Below are 22,188 nucleotides of genomic sequence, written 5' to 3'. Positions count from 1 at the left end.
GTGTGAATGGCCTGTTTAGGGTCATCTCAGTCGGAGACTTTGACTAGGCTGCTCCAAAACCTTTTTTTTTTTTTTTTTTTTTTTTGAGACATTCAACGTTTAGTCAGTCAGGAAAAACCTTCTCGCAGCACTGTATCCTCTTAACCTATTAAAATGGTTTTCTGCATTAAGTGATGGTAGTGTGATTTGCTTTTCATTAAGTCAAAACAATTGGCAAAGATACAATGTTTAAGCTAATAACACACAAACTACAAACTATTATATTATCTGATATGTTTATTGAACGCACCCATTAAACATTTTTGCTGTTATACGGTTTTATAATAACCAGTTTATCAGTAAATTAGAATTAGACTTGTACAACATTCAGGAAGAACTTTGGACCACTGACTTTCATTTTTTCCACTAGCACTGTGAATGCTTTATGTGTGTGTTCAAGAGATAATCTAAAAAAGTGTGTTCGCCTGTACTTGTGACTTGGATGTAGATCACATTTTATTGTCCAAGTCTACAGTTGAGAGAGGAGAGACACTTTGTGACATGGTGCAAAACAGTGGCAATGCTCAGGAACAGACAGACCAGACCACTTTAAATGCTGACAAAACAGTTGTGGAATAAGAGTCTTTGTACTAATGAAATCAAGATTAACTTGTACCAGAATGATGGGAAGAGAAAAGAGTGGAGAAGAAAGGGAACAGCTGGTGATACAAAACATACATACATATCATTTGTCAAAGATGGTGGAGGCAGTGTTGTGGCATAGGCATGTATGAAGGGCTATATGATCAAATTCAGCCAAATGCTACAAAACTGATGGGTCACTGTTTTGTACTGCAGATGGAAAAGACCCAAGACAGAGCAAAAGCTGAGGCTGTCTTCATTAAAAAGGAATGGGATATTTTTCCCATTTACCGAAGACAAGGCTGAAGGCAGAAAAAGCCAAAAACAAGAAGCAGCTGAAGGCAGCTGCAGTAAAGGCCTGGCAAAGCATCTCAAGGAAAGAAACTCAGCCTTTGGTCATCTTCGCCGGTTCCAGACTATGTTTGTAATTGTGTTGGCTTGTTTTATTATTTAGGAGCCCCTCGTTTATGTGTGTGAGAAAATAAAAATGGTTACTGAATGGTTAATGCCACACTTCGGTCAAACCCCTTGAATCAAAGTGGAAGGTCTTGCCTTTGCTCACACCTTCAGTCTTTCATTTCAAATTCAATGTTTTTTTGTACAGAGGTCAAATTCCCAAAAGCTGTAAGGTGCACACAGTCACTGCACATACTGTAGTTCTAGTTAAGCTACTGCCTTTCTGTTTGCGTATTAAAAACAAATAGGAACCAACAGGTTAATTGTTGCTTAATTAGTGAACTGTGGTGCATTACAAATAATTTGGAACAGACAGAACCAGGACTATATCATTAATCATACTACTTCACAGTATACCTCTGAAAACTATTCCTTTAAGATGAGTTTGTTAATCCAAAGTTCGAATGTGACCTCTTAGGCAGATCACCATTGACCTTACAACTCTAATGTGTCAATATGTGTTGAAACATTAACAGTGAGCTCACAAAAAAGGAAATTGTTGTGATAACATTATCAGATGGCTTCATAAAACCAGAGTCTATTTTTTATATGGGAGAAATAACATGGACTTATTACCACAAGAGCTGCTTCACTATAATGAAATCAAGCAGACGTGATACAAATTAGACTTTCTGCTGAAAAAATGGGGCCCATTATCCATATTGCCCAATAGTCCTTGAACTTTTACACAGCGCGGAATGTATCATCAGCTCATCACATTGTGCTCTCACCTCCATGATGTGTACTGTGGCATTCACTGAACAGCAAATAGTGGAGAATAGGTCTCAACAGGCACATAATGTGGCAGCATGGCTGGGATGGTGGAGTGTTTGCACAATATAGCTGCTCAGTGAGAGAGCAAGCTGCACAAACACGGGCTAGTGCCATGTCAGTGTAACCCAGCCGAGCATGAACGCCCACATCTGCTCAGGGTGGTAACATACAAACACACACACACACACACACACACAGATATACACAGTACATACATGCAAGTGTACAAATAAATTCATACAAATGTATGCACACCCACAGCCTAGTGAAATTAGTATTTCCCAGTGGTTTTAGTATTTACATCATGTCTAATTTGCACATCTTAAGTAATGATGTAGATAGACTTAAGTATTCCAACTGCTTATTCTGTATTTTGCATCATCATGTTGGGTCCATAGTATTAACAGTCATAGTTTTATTGGTTACGTACAGATGTGGACACATTTGTTGGTACCCTACCATGATAAAAGAGGAAAGAGGAAACCACCATTTTCTCTGAAATAACTTTAAGCTGACAAAAGAAAAAAAAAGTCTTTTTCTGTCTGACTTTTCTTTAAAAGCAACATTTTTTAGTCTGTGAACACAAAGCTGATGTGATGTGTCAAAAAGCTCTAGTTTCATCTTGTCTGTCCAAAGGACAGAAGTCCTCCCAGAAGCATTGTAGATTGTCAATCTGCGTTTTAGCAAATCCCCAGTCTGTCTTTTTTATGTCTGTCACCAGTGGAGTCCTCCATGGAGCCCACTGTTGCTCAAAAAGCAACTGATGGTGTGATCAGACACTGAGGTGCCTTTACCTTGAACTTTGTATTTCTCTGGTAGTTGTCCTTGGCTCCTTGTCCACCATTCGCATTATCTTTCTGTTGAATCTGGGGATCTGGGGTTGATGTTCCTCTTACAAAAATGTGCAGGAGGTTGGCTACAGTCCCATGGACCTTAAACTGTGGTCACAGAAACATCAAGCTGCTTGGAGATGGTCTTGCAGCATTTACCTTTATCATGCCTGAAAAATGTTTTTTTTTCCAAATGTCCCAACTCCCTCCTATGTTTTATCTGGTCCATGTTAATTGTAGTGCACACAATGAAACCACACAGAAGACTTTTCTAAATTTAAAGAGGCTCATTGACTGATTATACGTTATTATATCATATATATGATTATACATCAATTATGTTTTATCTTTTCTAAACTATCATCTCTGTCTGCGCCATTCTCACTTGTTTTGGCTTCTTTTTTATTGTCAGTTTATTTTTTCTTTCACAGAAACGTACCAACAGATTTATCCACATTTGTAGGTGTGTAGCTGTGAGGTTGGTGGTTTTCAAGGGGGGTGGGATGGGTGGTTGCTAAGAAAGAGTCATAGCCCATAGGACGAAAACGCTCTAGGTTGGGTGTTTAGCTCCTGTTGGGATCAAACAGGCAGCCAGATGAGAGCTTCTAACGGACACCTGTTCCTGTCTTGTGAGCCAGCTGACTGCATGGACCGTGCACTTCATAGCGGTGTGCGCAGGATGCTGGGGGAACCGCATGGTGATGGATGAGGTGTGGATGCTCTCAATGATTTCTTGGTAGAACTATGTGGAGGTGTCTGGTGAACTCTTTTGGGAACAGACTTTGGCTTAGAGTCCCATTTCAAGTCATAAGTGATGATAGTATGTAAGAATTTTGTATAACTCCACCTCTTTCACACCCCCGTCTATTGTTGTTTATAGTAGAAGATGTGGCACGCAAATATATGGAGAGTATGCAAACATGTGGCCCTTTGTGGAGTGTGATGGCTGCTGACAACAATCAAACTAATAAACACAATGTAAAAGACATTGTGAGATGTATCCCAACTGGTGGTGGTGTATCATGCAACATCCCTTTTTTTTCCAGGGCTACATCACAGACTCCAAATGTCACATTGTCAGTGTTGTTTAATCTCTAACCTGTGATACAGCGTTGAGCAAACTGAGAGAAGGTTAGTTACAACACATACGCCACTTCTCTGTCTCTCTGCCATGTCATAACCCTGCCTCTAGTAATTTCCTTATGCCCCTTCTTGTGTATGACTGGCTGACATAAACCCCCACGTAAGCACATAGAATGGCAGCTCCTTTCAGAGGCACTTTGAGCCCTGCAAGGCCACTTAGTGCTGAAAAGAGTGCCAGAAGATCACAGCTCAGGTATTAGAAAAAAGTGTTGCCTTTGACAACAGCTGGGTGGCAGCGGGTTTTCTCTCTCATGACTGCTACTGTACAATTTCATTTTTTGGAAACACGGTGAACATCCCAAAAACCTGAATCGTGCCTCAGTCAAAGGCTTGAAGAACATTTGAGAATTCAATCATAAAGAAAATTTGCAGCTAGAAGCAGCTGGACAAGACCATATCTGGGTCAATGCAGTTACCTTTAAAACTTCTACATCATTACTTTTTGTTTGTAGGAAGAATACGTCTAAGTACCTGGAAATAAAAGCTGAAAAGTTGATCTTTTATATTAATCTTTTAATGTCAAAACCAAATGTTTTCAATCTACAGCAAAAAATTAACAAATTGGTCGTACTGTACTCTTGGAAGGGAGTGTATGTCCATTCAATCAGTGTCTAAACTATTTCTAAACCTACTATATTTCCCCTTCATGCTCTGCCAGCTAAACTGCTAAATGATGAGAGACACATTAAATTTATCACTTCCAACTGAATTTAGTTGACTCAGTTTTTTAAAAATAAAAAACGTGGTTAAAACTCTTCTTCAGAAACCACACATAAATGCGGAATCCCCTTTTAGTAATTGATCATTTTTTAGTCCTAATATTAGAGAGAGTTCAAATGCAGCAGGAGGAGTAAACTCTTTCGCTTTCAGGTGCACTTACTAAAGGGTTAAATTGTCTTGGGGATATGGATTCAGACTGAGGCCGCAGGGTTTTTCCTACAGTATTATTCCTACCCTCTGCTGGTCGGCATGTGTAGATACCTCTAAATTAAAACCAGTATGTCATCTATAGCATATGCCTCAATTTTTAATTAGTGACATATTCTTTTAGTATTTCAGTATGTCTACCTACTCCATATCTCTTGCCAGTGGGTTGGCCACAATCTCAAATATATTAAACTACAGGAGTCTATGCACAGTTTCATTGTAAACATTTTGCTGTATCTCAGGCTTGTGAGCGCCCGAGCTGTGTGCTTAGCTCTCTGTCCTCTCTTTTCAGCGAGGCTCTCTTTGCTGCACCATCTGCCATCCTAGGACCTCTCTCTCTGTCCATCTTGGCTGCTGGTGTCTTACCGAGGAGAGGTTGGATCTGGATCTCTTCCCCCTGGGATTCTCAGTCTATTCATTTTATCTCTCTTTCTCTCTCTCTTTGTGTGTTCTTTGTCTGGAGAGAGACTGTTTTAAATGTAGGAATTGTAAAGGCAAATTTGTGAGTTGTGATGTTGTGATGCTATAAAAATAAAATTTGATTTTATTTCTAACAACCTAACAAGTATCAGAATGCTGGGTACATTTCAGCGTTGCCATTAGTTTCTATTATAGTGTCTTTACTTCAGTACTTTCTCTTTTTCTCGTGTTCATCATTGATGTCACAGTTGCACAATTACACATCTTTTTGACAAGCTGCAAATGGCCTCCTGACAGGCAACGCAGCCTACAAAGCACTTAAAGCTTGTGACTACTACAGTTGTAGTAGTAGTTACTATTAGTACTTGAACATTAGAGGTTTAAAGCCAGATTTTGACAAAAATGCTGCTTCTTGCCTTTAAAAAGCAAATGCACTGTTTTGCAGGTCAAGCTATTGACCTTTTAGCACAATCTTTTTCATTTAAACTTGACACTGTATTTAAAACAGATATATAATTGAGTAATATGTTTCATGGCATATTATTGATTGACATTTTCAATCTCCTAAATTCAATGAAATGAACATGTGGCTAAAACAGAAACTCACAGAAATTCAAGTTGACTTTATTTCCTGTAACACAGAAGGCAGGCTGGGGCAGAGTACGAAACAGATTTGGACAGTAGTATACACCGAATAAAGTGGAAGTGCTGACTTTACACGTTGCAAAATTACATAATAACCTGATGTGTTTGGCATAGAGATGCAAGTAAATAAAACTGAGCTGCAGTGACTCGGAAAATACAGTCTTAGAGCCATTTTTCTCTCTGTTTACCTTGGTTTACCTCACTTTATCTTCACCCTGTAAAGTGCTGCAAAGAGTATTTTAATTTAAGGAACAGCGTGCTCCAATGCTGCACAAAAAGCTGAAAATGTCTTTTGGTTTGGGAGCTCGGAATAAATCATGGCTGGTACTGAAACATTAAGCTGCTGGTAGTGCCTGTGGAAGGGCATATGAAGGGAACGAGCAGCTTTAACACTGCGCTGGGTCTTACATTTAAGCTGAGTGTTGAGCAGTAAAACAGAACTAATGCCGGCGATGTCGACAATTAAAAAATGAAGACGAGGCAGCTTTGGTATTGTCTCCCTCTCTGAGAAAGCCCCCCGAGGAAACATCTTCACTCTGATTAATTCAGTATACAGCTGCATGCCACCTCCCCAGTCAGTCTGCTGCTACTGCAGAGGCTGATAAAGCCAGCTTTACTGCCTTAACAACACACACATTCACACATACACACACCAAACTAGCCTCGTTTTCTCCTCGATTCTTCTTCCGTATCCTACTTTTTTCCCTTTTTATGCGCACAAATGAAAAGAGCTCTTGGGCATTTCAGCTGCAGACAGCCAGCACCCTGTCTGCTCGGCCAGTGGATTGAACAGGAAATCAAAATGGCTTTGACTATACAGCCATTTGAGCGTGCTCAGTACAGGCCAGAGTGGATTTCGACTTTCAACTTCAAATCAGATGACAAAGAATAGGCGTCTCTTAATCTGTCAACCCACTTGAGGTGCAGTAAAACTATAAATCCCTCCCTGATCCTCAGCTGGCAGGATATTTTGACATTACACCGGATTTCTCAAAAGGCCAACTCGGGATATAAAGATGATGGGCAGCGAGGGGAGCTCTAACTGGGATAGACATGTCACTCCCCACTGAGCTCAGATTGTAGAGACACATTATTATGGCTCTCTTATCCATTGCTCCTCACACTTTGTTTTTTCTATTTGCAATAACAGGAAATATTGTTAGGGGAAAATGGAACGCACTGCATTATCTACATCTACAAAGCACTGTTTGGTCCATTTACCGAGCCAGGGGATGTTGAGCAAGCCTCACATTTTCTTTTGTGTTTGAGTAGAAACTATGTACAGAAGCTCCACTTTGAGTGGTTTTAATGTACAGACTCAAGTGACTGCTCTGTGTTTTCCTACAGGCTCACCTTTACGTCCATACACACAGGCTCCCACTGTTTCTAAAAATCCATTATAAATAGCTTGAAGACATAGTGGTGCCTGTAACATTTCACAATGCCTCTTCTGATGAAAAACTTTGAAAACATTGTTGGCTTAATGGATATACTCACTACAGTGATCATGTCGAACAGTAGTGTATTATGGAAGTTGCTGGGACATGTGTGATGTTTCTATGTGTCAGCAACAAGATTTTAACTGTGTCAAAGCATAAATGTCATTAGGTATATAAGAACCTATTAGAAATGCATAGACTGCAGACATTTAGAGACTTCTGAATACCGTACAGTCAATCAGCTGGTTAATAGACACAAGACAGTTATTTTATTAATTGCTTAATAATGTTTCTCTAAAAAAACATCAGAGAAAAAAAAACCTGTTCTAATAACCTACAGTCCTAAGTGGGATATCTAGATTAGTTGCTTTGCTTCCATCATGACAACAGCCATGGCTAGAGGCATTGTATTTTTGACATCCCATTCAAATTATAGTAAAATCCAGGTTGGTGGAATAAGAAGAATACAACCACAAATTGTTTATTCATTAGAGTCCACACAGTTCAAAACTAATAAAAATCAAAAATAATATTATTACTAAAACAAGCAACCAATTGTCAAAAGACTTGATGATGATTAAAGTTCAGTTGATTGATATCATTAAAAATCTTGATACAGTTTCAGTAGTAAGGAACTCTAACATTGCACCAGGTGAATATGGCGATTAAAATGATTTTCCAACTATACACCTCACAGTGTTGCTAACCCTAACCCAAACCCTGACAGGAGCCTAAACCCTAACAGCTCACTGTAGTTGTTTCTGTCTGCAAAATAGTGCCCAATGGAGCGGCTCTGCAAACTTAGTGCAAACACTGCAATTCCTAGAACGTCTTCAAAATAAAGGCAGTAGCTCACCACAGATATACAGCTCTGATACACCTGAAAACTGTTAGTGAACAGTAAAGTACGGTTTGTGACAGAACAGACAGCAGCACAGGGCCGAAGCTAAACTCCATAGAGATTCAGCCAGAAGCTACACAGCTACTGATATACACAAACCCCTTTAGTAGAAGAGCTGCCTCTCTCCACAGTGGTGGTTGGCTCTACTACCATGAACATGATCCAGGATAGCAATCTTCTGCTGTGAGGCTGGTAGCGCAAATGCGTGTCCAACCTAGGCCCATGATAAAACTCTATTACTTGCTTTTACTATATTGTTCAAGTAATATGCACAAATTGCTTTATAAATAGAGGACTGCTGTTCGCTGACTTGCTGGAGTACAAGCCCTTTTTTTTTTATTTCGAGAAACTGAATAATTTGAGAGATGTTGTCTGTGCACCAACACAGGATTGAGAGATTATCCCTCTCCTGCACTTTTTAATCTACTATATACTCAAGAGCTCAAGCTAAATTTAGTGCAGCGCTGTCAAAGATCTCAGCCAGACACACACGTTAATGTGTTCTGCTATCCTTGCAGAGCCCCATCCACACTGTCCTACTTGCACTTTCAACCTACCACCATCCCAGGTTATGCTCGACACACTGTGGTTTTACCGAGTGCACATTGTGTTCTGTAAAAGCATGTGGCTGGTGCAGGACCTGGGTGGGTAAAGTGCTCGGCTTGTGTCACATCCACTCCAAGTCACAAATGCTCAATCACACAGGGAGTGAAAACGATTTGATTAAAAATGACTTAAAGTTAAAAACCAATACCAACGTGTATGTTGTGTGCTTCTTTTCAGTCTTGGTTAACAGCACTCTTATCAGTTATAGTACAAAGCAGTGTGGACTGGCAGAGCTCTCAGCACTTTGACAAGAGCCTCTGCATTTCCTCCCTTCCGGACAAATCTTTGTTCACTGATCAAGGGATCTTTGAAGAGCTCCCAGCTAATTGCTGCAGAAGAAAACAAGTTTAATTTCCCCATTATGGTCACAACGAGAGGTTATAACCAATACCTGCTGTACATGAAAAACACAGTGCACATACAGTACATAGTAAAAAGCGTGCCTAAACTGGAAGTCAACCATTGGTTGAAATACAAATATGTATATAAGGAATTGCCCACGTAGTACAGGCCACACAGCAGACCACATATTGATTGTTTATTATGCTTTGTTTTGTCAGGGTTCACCACATGAAACTGAAGACTTTTAGCCCTTTTTTTAACCACATAGAATTTAAATAATCTTCCATATACTGTACCTCCTATATTTATTCACACCTAGTGAAAATATAACAATATGATGGAAATCTGTGGCCTAGATTTATTTACTATCAATGTTTTTTTTTTTTCAATAATCCCCAGTAGAATATACCAATAACTCCTATTATCATCAAATAAATGAGTGCAGCCTGGGCCCAGATAAGTAGTTGATGGATTAACTATGTAAAAATGATTCATTCACTGAAATTCATTCATTCATTTTTTGCTAAAGTCTTGCCACTCCACCAGTGATCTTTGTAGTTACTGTAGCAGCAGTAGTGACAGTGTTTGACTGAATTCTACAGAAAAAGGAGTGAGCAGGACAATCCCCTGTCACAACAGTTCCATTGTTAGTTCAGAGCATCTCCCCTGACACATACAAGCGCGTACAGGAACGCTGTGTAACTGTCTGCAGCAGCCATCAGAAAAAACATACACTACATTAAGTCATTTTAATTACCTTCACTTATGTACATCATCTAATCAACAACTTTTAATGTAACTTCTCCAACACAACTGTTAGAGACAGTTTCATGGTTGATAACACCACTAATTTAAGATAACACATACTGCTAAACAGTAAGATCAGAACAAGGGTCAATATGACAGTTTCTGTCGAATTATGTTCCCATGCAACTACACTGCAAACTTAATTATGTTTTCTTAGCAAATGTAATTATAATGTGACTATGTAGGTGAAGCAATATACTTTTTAAAGGACTGAAGTGCACATTTATTCAGGGAAAGCAAGTCACAAAGAGATGAATGGGGTGGATGGTAACGCAGTTCACCATAAACTGCAGTCCCAAGTTCACATTCAGCGTCTAGTGTGGTTAGGTTTAGGCTAAAAATGATATCTGGTCAATTTCAAAGAAAGATTATAATTTAGTTTAAAGTTTAATAAACATAGTGGATATACCTAAAACAGTAAAAATCTAAAGCTATTAATAAAATAATTTAATACCTGGTAATATACTGGTTATTTTGGAGGGGATAAAACTGTATACTGTACGTACATTGGATACATCGGATTGCACAAAAATACATCCTCCGGGAACATTTTACCTGGTTCAGTATCAACATATTGTATCTTTGTATTGTGTAAACAAAAATTTCTTAATGTAAATATTTCTAGGTTGCTTTCGTTACAATTCACACAGAAAATAGACTGATTTTAAAGGTCAACACTGTGATTTTATTAACGCACCAGTGGGTGCCAAAAAAAAGGAGTGAGTGTATGTTCAATGATATTCATTTTGAGATTAATCACAATTAACATGTAATATACTAATTCTGGTGAGTAAAAATATGTCAGTAAACCATTTCCTCAAAGTTCAGGGTACACTTGTATAAGCGTGTGTGTACAGGGGGAACAGGACAAAGACATACAAGAAGGACAAGACAGAAGGAAGACAGAGGAGAGTTGACCTACCGTCCTCCGTGGGGACGTAGATGTTCAGATAAAGGCAGTCCTCACTCTGCTCCTGCACATAGGTCACCAATGTATCCAAGTTGGCAGTGAACCACACAGGGAGCATATCATTGAGTAAAAAGCGGTCCTCTAAGAACTGAGGACAAACTGGCGCAAACTGAGTAGCATTCCTGATTCCTGGCCAGGACATGGGAGGCTCTGGCGGCTGGAATCTCCGCTCCCCCGTTGGGGCCAGTGCATAAGGGATCCCCAAATACTGCTCCACTGGTCCCAGGATCTCATTGGGTAATGTAACCTTCACTCCACGCAATTTTCCATAATTGGTGGTGACAACAGGATGCTGCTGGGCCTGAATGGCAGCCACGCACAATGATGTTAGTCCCATCCACAGTAGAAGGTTAACCTTGGCTGTGCAGCGACACATCCACGAAAAGCTTTTGGGTGCTGACATGATCCCGTTGTGCTGAGCCCGAGCCTGGGAGGTCGTGGTTATAGTCCACCTAAGGGTTCTCGCCCCCACACCTCCAACAAGACACTTCCTGCTCCTCCTCAGTCTGCGATCTGAGAGAAGGAGCCCCGGTCAAACAAAGCAGCTTTCTCAGAGCTCCCCATCCTGAGAGCCTGCATGTAGAGACCAACAGCTGCTGTATGAGCTCCCTGTCCACAACAGTAAAAAGCCTGGGACGCTTTCTGGTTACCTTGGATCCAGATTGATAGGATATCCTGAAAAACAGAGAAAACAGTTGATCACCTACAGCATCATAAGTAATTATGTTAATCCATTTACTGTATAGCTTATGTGCCATGGCAGTTTAACTTCAAATTTAGCTACATAGCGCACAGTGTGGTCGGCTATTTAAACTCAGCTTTTACCTAAAGTTTCATTTATTGCCACCACGTGGTTGACATGTTTTGTTCTGCATGAATTGAACTGCCATGAACTTTGGTATATTCATAGACCAGAAGATAAATCTAGCAGACTGTAATTCCCCAAAGGTCTTGTCTTTATCCTCAATAGGAGGCATTTGGAGGCATATGTGAGCAAATAATATATTAATGGATTTAGGTTTATGTTCCCCACGAGTATTTGAAATCACCCCTTAATTTTTTCATGAAGATCTTAAAGGAGTGGCAGAAAACTGCAGCTATGGAGCTCCGTACGCAGCAAGCTGCCATACACTGTGTTCTGATCCCTATCAATAACAGTCATTATTAACATTTTCAGCAATTTTTGCTACAGTAGCTCTGTGGGATTAGACCAAATAGACTACTCTTCACTCCCCATGTGCATCAGTGAGCCTTGGGCATCCATAACCCTATCTCCAGTTCACCAGTTTATATATATATATATATATTTATATATATATCCCACTGAGCATATAAATCTGCTCATTGGGATTGAAGGCATCTTGTGGACATTTTATGTCGAAACCAGATGGCATGCAATCCCTTAATTCAATTTTCTGTTGGACTGCTGCCTGCCCATTTCCCCCACATTAAGACATTTTTTTATTACATATAAATAAATCTACATAATATATTTTAAGTGATTTAGTTAAAGAAAATCTTACGCCGGACTCCTCCAGTCTAAAAATGCAGATTAACTACCCTCTCACTCAAATACCACTGCGTGCCACTCAAAGTCAGGCCAAATCAATTATTAAATCTCATGCTGACCTGTACTGACTCCTTTCTGATGTCAAATATAAATGAAAAGGCTGCATGAATAAATTAGTTCAATTCTGCTAATAGAGCCTTAGTACATGCCAGTCTTTGCCAGCAAAATAAGCGAAACACTTTTCCAACAGGAATTAGTGAAACGGAACAGAAAGGAAATCTGTTTCTGTCTTCAGCTGCAAAGGGTCATGTAGTGTGTCTGCCTGGATATGCATTAGACCAGAGACAAGAAGATAGCTGTACAGAGGTAGCTGAAATTCAACCCTACCAAACCATGTGTACCTGCCGAAAAGGCTGAGTTTACTATTGTATGTGAACATTCATCTGTGCAAGTTTACATCAGGCATCAGTCTTTGTCCCAACAAAATATTCCACATGATGGCTTTAATGATTATTTCTCTCTATGAAACAAAGACTCTGTGACATGACGATGGTCGGGTTTCCTCAACCTTGTGTGGATCAAGTGTGTTCAGTCCATCAGAAGCTGAAAGAAATTATTTCACATGGGGGTCGAGTGGGGGGAAATAAAGTGAAGTCGGTATCTTTAAGCTTCTGATTCATTAAACACACCTGATTCAGTGACAGTGGCTTGAACATGCACAAAGCCTTAACAGAGAGCATCCATTTACAGCACGCATCACGGCCAGTGGGACAATAACCCTCACGCCACTAACCAAAAGTCTTGTGGCCATTGGGAATGAATAAAAAACAGACTGATCAGAAAAACAAAGCAGCAATCATTAGGTCTATGCTTCAATTCAATCATTGTACTTGATAATTAGAAAATCTTTATGCAATTGATACTGAATGTCAGATGTTCCATAGATGAAAACATTTACAGTTTCATGGAAAACAGGGACATTTCTAAGTTACCTCAAACAAGTTAGAGCTGGAGTTTCGCTTTACCCAGAGCCTTTAAGAGCTGCTGTGTCTTTGAAGATACTGTAAATATGGATTAATGACATATTTCTAATCACTATTTCTAACTCTAATGGATTCAACTTGTGATGCTCTTTATTTACCCGTTGGCAGGCTGAACTATAGCATTAGAGCTCTAATGAAAATTGATGACTTCCTGCAGCTTAACACCATTAGTTCAGTCTAAACATAGTCAGAGATGACTGAACTGACTCTTTTCAGCTATTCAGCTAAAAGTTTCAGTTTGAGGTTCAATCAGCTCAGGGTGCAGGATTAACTCTAGAGATTGTTAGACATGTTATTTTTTTTACCATAAGATAAAATGTTAATATAATCTCCCCACAGTTCACTTAAGAAACATGCTTTTTCCTAATCAGGGTGTACCAACCCTTTAAACAGAAAAAACTTTTAGCATCCTATCCACAGGATCATCTCAGAGCTAGCAGTTTCCATGGAAACGTTAATGAGCGCTGCTGACAATCAGTTAAAACTGACGCAAAAATTTATACTTTCTGCAAGGCTAACAATGTTGGGGAGTCAACAACGAGAAGAGAGACTGCAGTAAATATACAGTTTTTATTGAATCTTATTCCGCTGAATGCTTTGGACACATGGAATCCCTGCAGAATTTAGTTTTGTGTAGCCGAATGGGAAAAATGTCAAGGTTTCCCGCTATGGAAATCCATCTCTAAACAATTAAGCCCTTAAAAATACAGAGCACAATACTTTATTAAATTCCTGCTACTATTACTGTCACCCGTGAATTTCCCCCGTAAAAATGTCCTTGTAACTGTCAGAGGTGGAGTGAAAGAGGCAAAGCCAAGAAAAGAAAGAAATACAAAGACTTTTCATGAGTGAAATTAGATTCCACCAAAATCAGCACAGAAAATTGGACATGTGGATGACAGGATGATGACATAATCATACTTTTAGATCAAATAATACATTATTTCAGAAATTCAACTGAAACCCAATACACTATGGGGTTTCGGTGGAGCAGCTCCTCATATTGTACTTGAGCTGAGTTGAGTTTATACTTTAACATGGTTATCTCAATAAACGAGTGTAGAGTCCCTTTTAATAACACCTCAGAGTAGGAAATTAGCTCTCCCTGACCAGAAATTGTCACAATGATGCATTTTTTGTTGCGTACACGTGCACTGAGAACCAATGTGCTTGAACCCCATTGCAAAATAAAAACAAGCACCACAAGATCTTCACACAAACGAAACCGAATCAACACTGTATGCTGTAGCATACAGCCGTGTGTTGGGTATGAGAGAGAGGACATTGTGACAGCCCACACGACCTTTCACAGATGAAACAGCCCATACATGTCGAGTGTTACTGAGAATAAAAACCACTGGGTTGTAGAAACTTGCTGTGAGTCCACCAAGTCATAGTCGCATGTTCTGTAAATGGAGCAACTGCACAAAGTGTCAGCGGGTCTGGGATGGAGTTGTTTATGTATTGATTAAACTGACTGGTAAGTAGCTTCACGCTGCTGATATTATCCATAGATAAACATGCACTGTTGACATTTCAGTGGGGATTTGGGGACTTCAGCCAGTTGACAGCCAATTCATTATCATGATAATGATGATATACTATTATTTTTATCATTCCTATTCAGCAGTGTATGGATACATTTATCTCATGATCTCCATCACACAGCAAAATATCCCACTGTGGTCAATGGTCTTGCCGCTTAACTTTGAACCCTCAGCAGCCTCAATCTCAATATTCAAAAAACAGCACTTTCTCCCTGAATTATTCATCTTTTTGATCTTCGAATAACAGCATGTGCTAAACGAAAAGCAACCAAGAATCCAGATGAAGAACCAAGCCAATAGTTTGTATGTATGGAGGAACTTTATGTGCAGTTCTTCCTTCAGGGGAGTCACAGGTGTCTTTGTGGCCTACTTCACTAGTCTCCTTCTTGCACGGCCACTCAGTTTTGAGGACAGCCTGTTGTAGTCAGATTTATGTCTGTACTATATTCCTTCTATTTCTTAATGATGGATTTAACTGTTCTCCAAGTGACTTTGGAAACTTCTTGTATCTATACACTGACTTGTGCTTTTCAGTAACTTTTTCACAGAGTTCCTTGAAGTGTTCTTTTGTCTGCAATACTGATTCACAACTAACTGGACCATCCAGACACAAGCGTATTCTTATTATAGTCAGTCAACAGGTCATCCAACCAACCGGCTGCACCAGAGATTTGTTTTCACCCTGACTTTGCACACATTATTATTAAAATGAAATGAAATCGACCATAATTCAACAATAATTAGTATTTTTAGTTTATAAAAACATGGGTCACAGTTTTGCAGATAAAGATCACCTTTTTAACTGTTAGAAAAGTGCAAAGAGATTTAAATGCTGGAGAATAAAGACGTGTGAAGAAATCAGATGAAAGAGTGTGAACCTGTGAAAATAACTTGTGATTATACCTTGTGTAAGGCAGACCTGTGGTTTGATCATTTGCATAATATTAGTAGACGGGAAGAATTAAGTTTTAGAATCTACATTTGAATGTATTGTGAAATTAAGGCTACAATGGTCTTTTATCTCCATGGATAGAGATTAGTAAAAGACCACGGAGTGATCCTTCAGCTTCTTTGTGAACAGTGGAGGACTTCCAGTCTCCACAAATGTCCTTTCATAATTAGTAAGTAATCAGTTTGCAGTAACTTGGCTAATGATGCACACTGATGGTAATTTATGCAGTATAATGCACCACAAGCACTGTAGTGTATATACTAATATGACAAGAGCCTGAAGACTTGACTCATGACTTCTATTATTTCAATTTAGTCTGGCCTCATCACGATTCTTTTTTAAGCCTTCTCTGTTTTGAACGTTCGAGTCTTCTGTCCCTCTCAGCCACATATCCACTTCCTCATGGCCTGGAAAGCCATTGTACCTCAGACTCCTTCCCTTTCTCCACTTTACCCACACACCTGTTCTCCACTGCGTATCACCAGCCCCATATACCAACACTCCTGTTTCCATTTTCCTCATCCTCTCCCCCGTTGCCAGGTCGTCTTTTTTTTGTTGTTGTTATTTAGTTCTGCCCGGCCAGCCTGTAACCTCGTTTTGTTTTTCACTCCTGTAACAAATATCATTTCTACACTTTGGTTTATTTTGACTCATACCAATCTGCTGCTACAAATATGCTCACTAAAGCACTCAATGTGGATTATTTAAAAACAAAGAGTCCCCAGCAGATGAACAGCCTTCTCCTGTCTGATTAAAGAAAGAAATTGATTCAAACAATGTTGATTTTGGTCTGTATGAGTCAAATATAGAAAGAAAATCATAATTGTCCTTTAATAGTCAAATCTCAAACTAAGCAGTGTTAGCTTTTAGCTTGTCTTGTCTTCAACCATTGTGAAATTACAGTAAATTAATGTTAGTGTGTCTATTGGATGTAATAATGAGCTACTGAACACACTCACCCAAAAATAGACCATAATATATCTTATTATATATTTACCCCAGTTTCCTCTCCTCCTGCACTGATTACATTACGGACATTTGCATAATAATGAACTCAACACTTTGAGCTCCTATATATATATATATATATATACACAAGTGTTCTAAAAAAACCACAAGCTGCCTATGGATTTATTAAATAGCTTTAATTGTCCTAACTTTATCATGGTTATTACGGTGGGACATTTTGTATCCTCTCTGACTGTAAGGCTGTGAATTCGGTTTTTTTTTTTTTTTTTTTTTTTTTTTATTACTCACTACATCATCACTACATATAGATAACCTAGCAACAGGAGATTCATTACCTCGATCAGGCGATTGTTGGGTGCTTGAGTGTCCCCACGGGCTGTTCATCTTTTGCTGTTTGCCTATAAATGTGGTTAAATAATAATGAAATTCACTACGATATGGAGAATGCACCTGCCTCACATGGCAGCACAGAACTCATCAAACATTAAACGGGGCGACTGCGGTGACGCTCAGCCCAGGTGAAACTGTTGCTCCTTGTGCACTGACGCTTTATGCTTGTAAATGTTTGTGTGATTAATCGGCAGTGTGCAGTATTTGTAATAATGTGGCGTTTTATGATAAACTGTCCTTCACGTGGCTCAGGGTGAATGCAGAGCAGGCTCTGTGGCTCGCTTTGGCCGAAGCACATGGGAGATTGCGAACACTGTTCCCACAGTTAATGATAATAAGAAATAACTCTAATGAATACCAATGAAGGCGCCCACTGTCATTTGCATTTCAATCATTATGAAATGATCCTGTCGGAGGCACCTTGTTCTCCTAAATATAAAATATCACACACGCTTTGAACCATCACAGCTGATAATTGGCTACATACACACTGAATATTTTAAATGTTCTGTTTGTGTGGATGCTTTTGCATTTTTCGACACTGCAGCTGTGTTTTTTTTTTTTTTTCTGTGTCTGAACAGATTTACTAAACCTGCTGCCACGGCTACGAATGTTTGCATTGTTGCATCTTTTCAGATTTGTAGCATATTTCTAACTCTAAATGGTGAGGGTGTAAGCGAGACCAGGATCTGTGACACAAGACCGAAACAGCTACACAAGAACCAGCAAACCCCCAACCCGCTGTGACCCTGACGCTTATATTCCATGTCTCTCACATCTCAAAAGGACCTATCACTTGCCTTTTTGTGAATAAGTAACATAAAAGGCATAGCGTGAGCTGTCAGATGCAGCAGTACAGAGTGCAGAGTTGCTGTGTTGTGAGGCATTCAGGAGCAGTACGGTGTAAAGGTCAGCAAATAACAAAAAAACCAAGGTTTGAACTGAACTTAACCCTAAGAAATGAACACAGGCCAAACATGCAAACACATTTTCATTTAGAATCAATAACCTTTCTATCTCTTTATTTGCCTGCATGTCGGAAAAGCAACAAATTGCTAAATAAGGTAAAGTCCTCTGCAACTGAGCTTGAATTATTGGTTAGAAACACATCAAACATGTTTCAGAACTGTAGCCAGCAACTCTTCCTCTAGCTCGCTGACTGAATTTAAAACATTTTAATAAGCTTATGCCGTGATCTGGAAACATTCTTGACGCATTCTCTCACATGATGTTTTCAGCAGAGTGCTTGTGGGACTGTCAAACAGTGCATGAAGCCTTGTCCCCCCCTACACACACACCTTTCTGACATTATGAGGGGGGCAGCATCTGCAGTTTCTGGAACATACTGAATTCCACAAAGAAACCAGGTCTGTATTTATGATGACAGGCTTTCATTTCCCCTTTGCGGATTCAGAAGAAGTAGAAATGCTTTGCCTTTAGACATGGTCAAATAACACTTTGTATGATCTATTCATTTCAAGCAAACCCTGGCCTTTAGAAACATCCATCTTTCTATGTATTATCTGCTTATCCTTTACAAGGTTGCAAGAGCTGGAACGTTTCCCAGCTCACAATGGGTGAAACACACTCACGATTTCTCCCTGTAGGCAATTTACAGTCTCCTAGAGTCTGTGGACCACCCTGTGGAGACACAGGCAGACACAGGAAGGACATGTATATGCCACATATGTCCCAGGAAGCCGGTTCTGCATTGCTGGTGCTAACTGTTAAACCTCCCTGCAACTAGTGCAATCGTAGCCTTCTTGCGTTATTCCAATTTCCATCAACCACCAATGGGGAGGCCCACTTCATGAAAATGTCCCTGGAGACCAGCAATAGCCATGTCTGTAATTCCATCATTTAAAAAGATGCAGGAAAACCCGAGCAGCTGAGTTGCTAACAGCTTCCCTATTCTTACCAATGAAGCACCTGAAGAAGCTGCCATAAGTTAAAGACTCCATGAAAGACGCTTTTCTCCAGAGGTAAACTGATCATGTGCTGCATAAAAACATACTCGTTCCAATATCACACCAGAGGAGCTGGTGCTCACACACACCTCCGCAGCAGCACCTCTGGTTCCACCTTCCTCTGGTTTGATTGGAAGTCGTAATAGGAGCCATAACAGGAGCCACTGTGTGAACAACACGGGTATGCTGGAAAGTTTATAGGAACTTGTTTGTAAAGTCCAATTGTGTATAAGGTTTAAAAAATGCAACCAGCACTGTACAACTATCCTCTATGTTCAGCTGGAAGATGCCATTTTTACACTAAACAGCTTCCTTTTGGAAGCTGGGGTCACGGTAACAGCCACAGAATCAAAAAGGAAGAAAAACACGAACGCCCATTAAAGACTATTCTGCGACAGAAGAATCAAACCAATTTCCTGCACTGGTCTCCTGACATGTTGTTTCCAGGAATCTGTTCTAACATTTGGAAAGTGCAGGACGAGTGGATTACGGAGCGATGCTGGGTACATGTTGTAAATGGCCGACTTCGGTTTGGAGCAACACGACTCTCACATCGGATGAACATGTGCATGTTTGTCGGGAGGGAGAGATGATTACATGAAGAGGATGAAGCCCGATTGGACAAATGTTCTCCTCTCAATAACATGCACATCTGATAGAAGTTGGACATGTCCAGTTCCCTCAGTCACTGTCAAGCAACCACTCGGTGCTAATTACCATGATAATGTTGTCTCGCCTTGGTTTGAATTTACACCTGACTGGTCATTTTTTCCCCCTCTCTGCTTCACCCCCAGTGGAAGCTTAGCTGCACACACTGGAGAGAGATATGATGATTTTTAGGAATTCATTTCCTTAGAGATGAATTCGATTATCCTTTAATATCCCTTGTACCAAACCAGCAGCAGCCAAAAAAGAGGTCGGACCTCCACTTACTTTTTGTTTCCGCCCACATTTGCATCAATATTAACACATCTTGCATTTTCTAAGGGGCTCTGCTCTTTGTCCTCAGGGGCCCTTTTGCAGTGAAGTTGGAGAAGGTGCATGTGCGTGGCAACACACACACACACACACACACACACACACACACACACACACACACACAAGGTCATCCCCGGTTAACACCAGCAGCCACCTCTGTTGCAGAGTCTGCTTGAAAGCCACCCAGGGTGAATACAAGCTGAAAATCACAGCATTAGCAGCGGTGTAGCTGTAAAAAATCATGCAAAACCCCACTCAACCCTTCACACACACACACACACACACACACACACACACACACACCTCCACCCCCAATTCTTTTTTCTTTTTTTTACTTTTCCCTCCAAACCTACATGCAGATATCCACACCACCATCTTGTGGCTGCTTGGATAGAGATGCTCACAGAGAGGTGCTGGAAGATGCCCGTCTGTGCTGCACCTCAGACAGACACATTAGAGTTCTTGGGGGGGGGGGGGGGGTGCAAGTGTGAAATGGCTTTAAACGCTTAACCAACTTGACGCAAAAAGCGTTTTGTGCCGTTGCGTCCCAGCCGCCTTCTCTCATCGTCCTGACGCATTAAAGTTAACCGAGCTGTTGCTCTGGCACCGACTTTTGGTGAAAAGCACGCGCGTGCACGCGCGCACGGGAATAACGCGATTGTGTGTTGAGTGCGCGCCTCCCGTGGACGCGCTCGCTGCTGCTCGCATCGTTAACACTCCTCCATCAACATGTACACATGAACAACAACAAAAAAAAAAAAAAAACCCTCGGAGTCGGAGCAACATGCGCAAGAAGGAGCCTCTGCTGCTGCGGGGGTTTCACATCAAGCCCCTCCATCCACATCACGCCTCGTTCCAAAATACTGAATTAAGTTTGGACTGTAAAAGGACAGAAAATGCCCCCTAGATGAAATTCCCTGTGGACTGTGTTCCTCTGTGAGTCGCAAGCGCGACCGGACAAGCAGTCAGAGGAGGTGGAGGAGGGAGGAGAAGGGGGTCCGCGCCACAAAACGCACACAAATTCAGCCGCTTGTCTGCAAATTTAGCCCGTTTTCCCCCCTCGCTGGAGGAGAAAGCAGCGCATCCATCCGGCAGCGCACTTACCTCAGCCTGTCTCTCCGCCGTCTGACTCTTTTTTTTTTTATGTAAGTCCCGACTTCAGGCGAAATCCACACCACCAAGGGAAGAAAAAAATAAAAACAGAAAACACAATAAAGTCCACGTCCACACTGCTGCTCTGCAAATCCAAAGTAAGAAAGCGCAGTCCGACTGAAGGCAGACCCAACTATACGTCCTGTGTGCGCGCGTGTGTGTGTGCGTGCGTGCGTGTGTGTGTGTGATGGTGGTGGTGGTGGTGGTGAGGAGGGGGGAGGAGGGCAGAGATGCGGATTTATCAGCACAGAAGATGTTTCAATGAGTCATTGCAGAGGCACTGGAAACGGTGCTGAATCTAATTGCTCTCATAGAGCGCGCGTATTGCGAGGACAAGATTAGTGATAGAGAAACCGGGTCTCTCTCTCTCTCTCCCTCTCTCTCTCTCTCTCTCCCTCTCTCTCTCTCTCTCTCTCTCTCTCCCCTCTCTCTAGCTTGCCATTGGACTACACCGACCGAAATTTACTAAGCCTGCAGCCAATAGATTGCCGCATTCTCTCCATCACCCTTAACCAGACGCTGTGTTGTGGCAGATCTGGCCCCGAACATGGGACATGGCACCAGCTGCTCTTCTGTCCACAGTCCTGAGGCTCCCAAGGGCCCCTGGGAGCAATGCCACAGAAACATGAGGGATACTTTGCTTCACAATGTTGTTAAGGAGATGATTTTTTCAAACTCTTGTCATAGTTTCAGCCACAACATTAGCACCACCTTGTGCTGCTGGACACGGTTCAGCATGAAAACAAATTCAACTCTGTCAAAGATCAACAGGTGTCACAACATGCAGTGCATGGCAGCT

The 22,188-nt window shown here is 40.8% G+C and overlaps 1 protein-coding gene across 1 annotated transcript in view; it reads right to left on the bottom strand.

Annotated features, from left to right (window-relative positions):
- The window catches only part of nlgn4xa (neuroligin 4 X-linked a), a 77,250-nt gene extending 55,688 nt beyond the window's left edge, over positions 1–21,562 (bottom strand). The window contains exons 1-2 of the mRNA XM_026361370.1: positions 21,342–21,562; positions 10,834–11,556 (exon numbers count right to left, since the gene is read on the bottom strand). Of these exons, the coding sequence (XP_026217155.1) occupies positions 10,834–11,284 (451 nt within the window). The 5' untranslated portion in view covers positions 11,285–11,556; positions 21,342–21,562. The remainder of the gene's footprint in view (positions 1–10,833; positions 11,557–21,341) is intronic.
- Positions 21,563–22,188: the final 626 nt, after the last annotated feature.

This window comes from Anabas testudineus, chromosome 2 (assembly GCF_900324465.2).
Source record: "Anabas testudineus chromosome 2, fAnaTes1.2, whole genome shotgun sequence".
Taxonomy (NCBI): Eukaryota; Metazoa; Chordata; class Actinopteri; order Anabantiformes; family Anabantidae; genus Anabas; species Anabas testudineus.
This window is presented reverse-complemented; position numbering and strand designations above follow the sequence as displayed.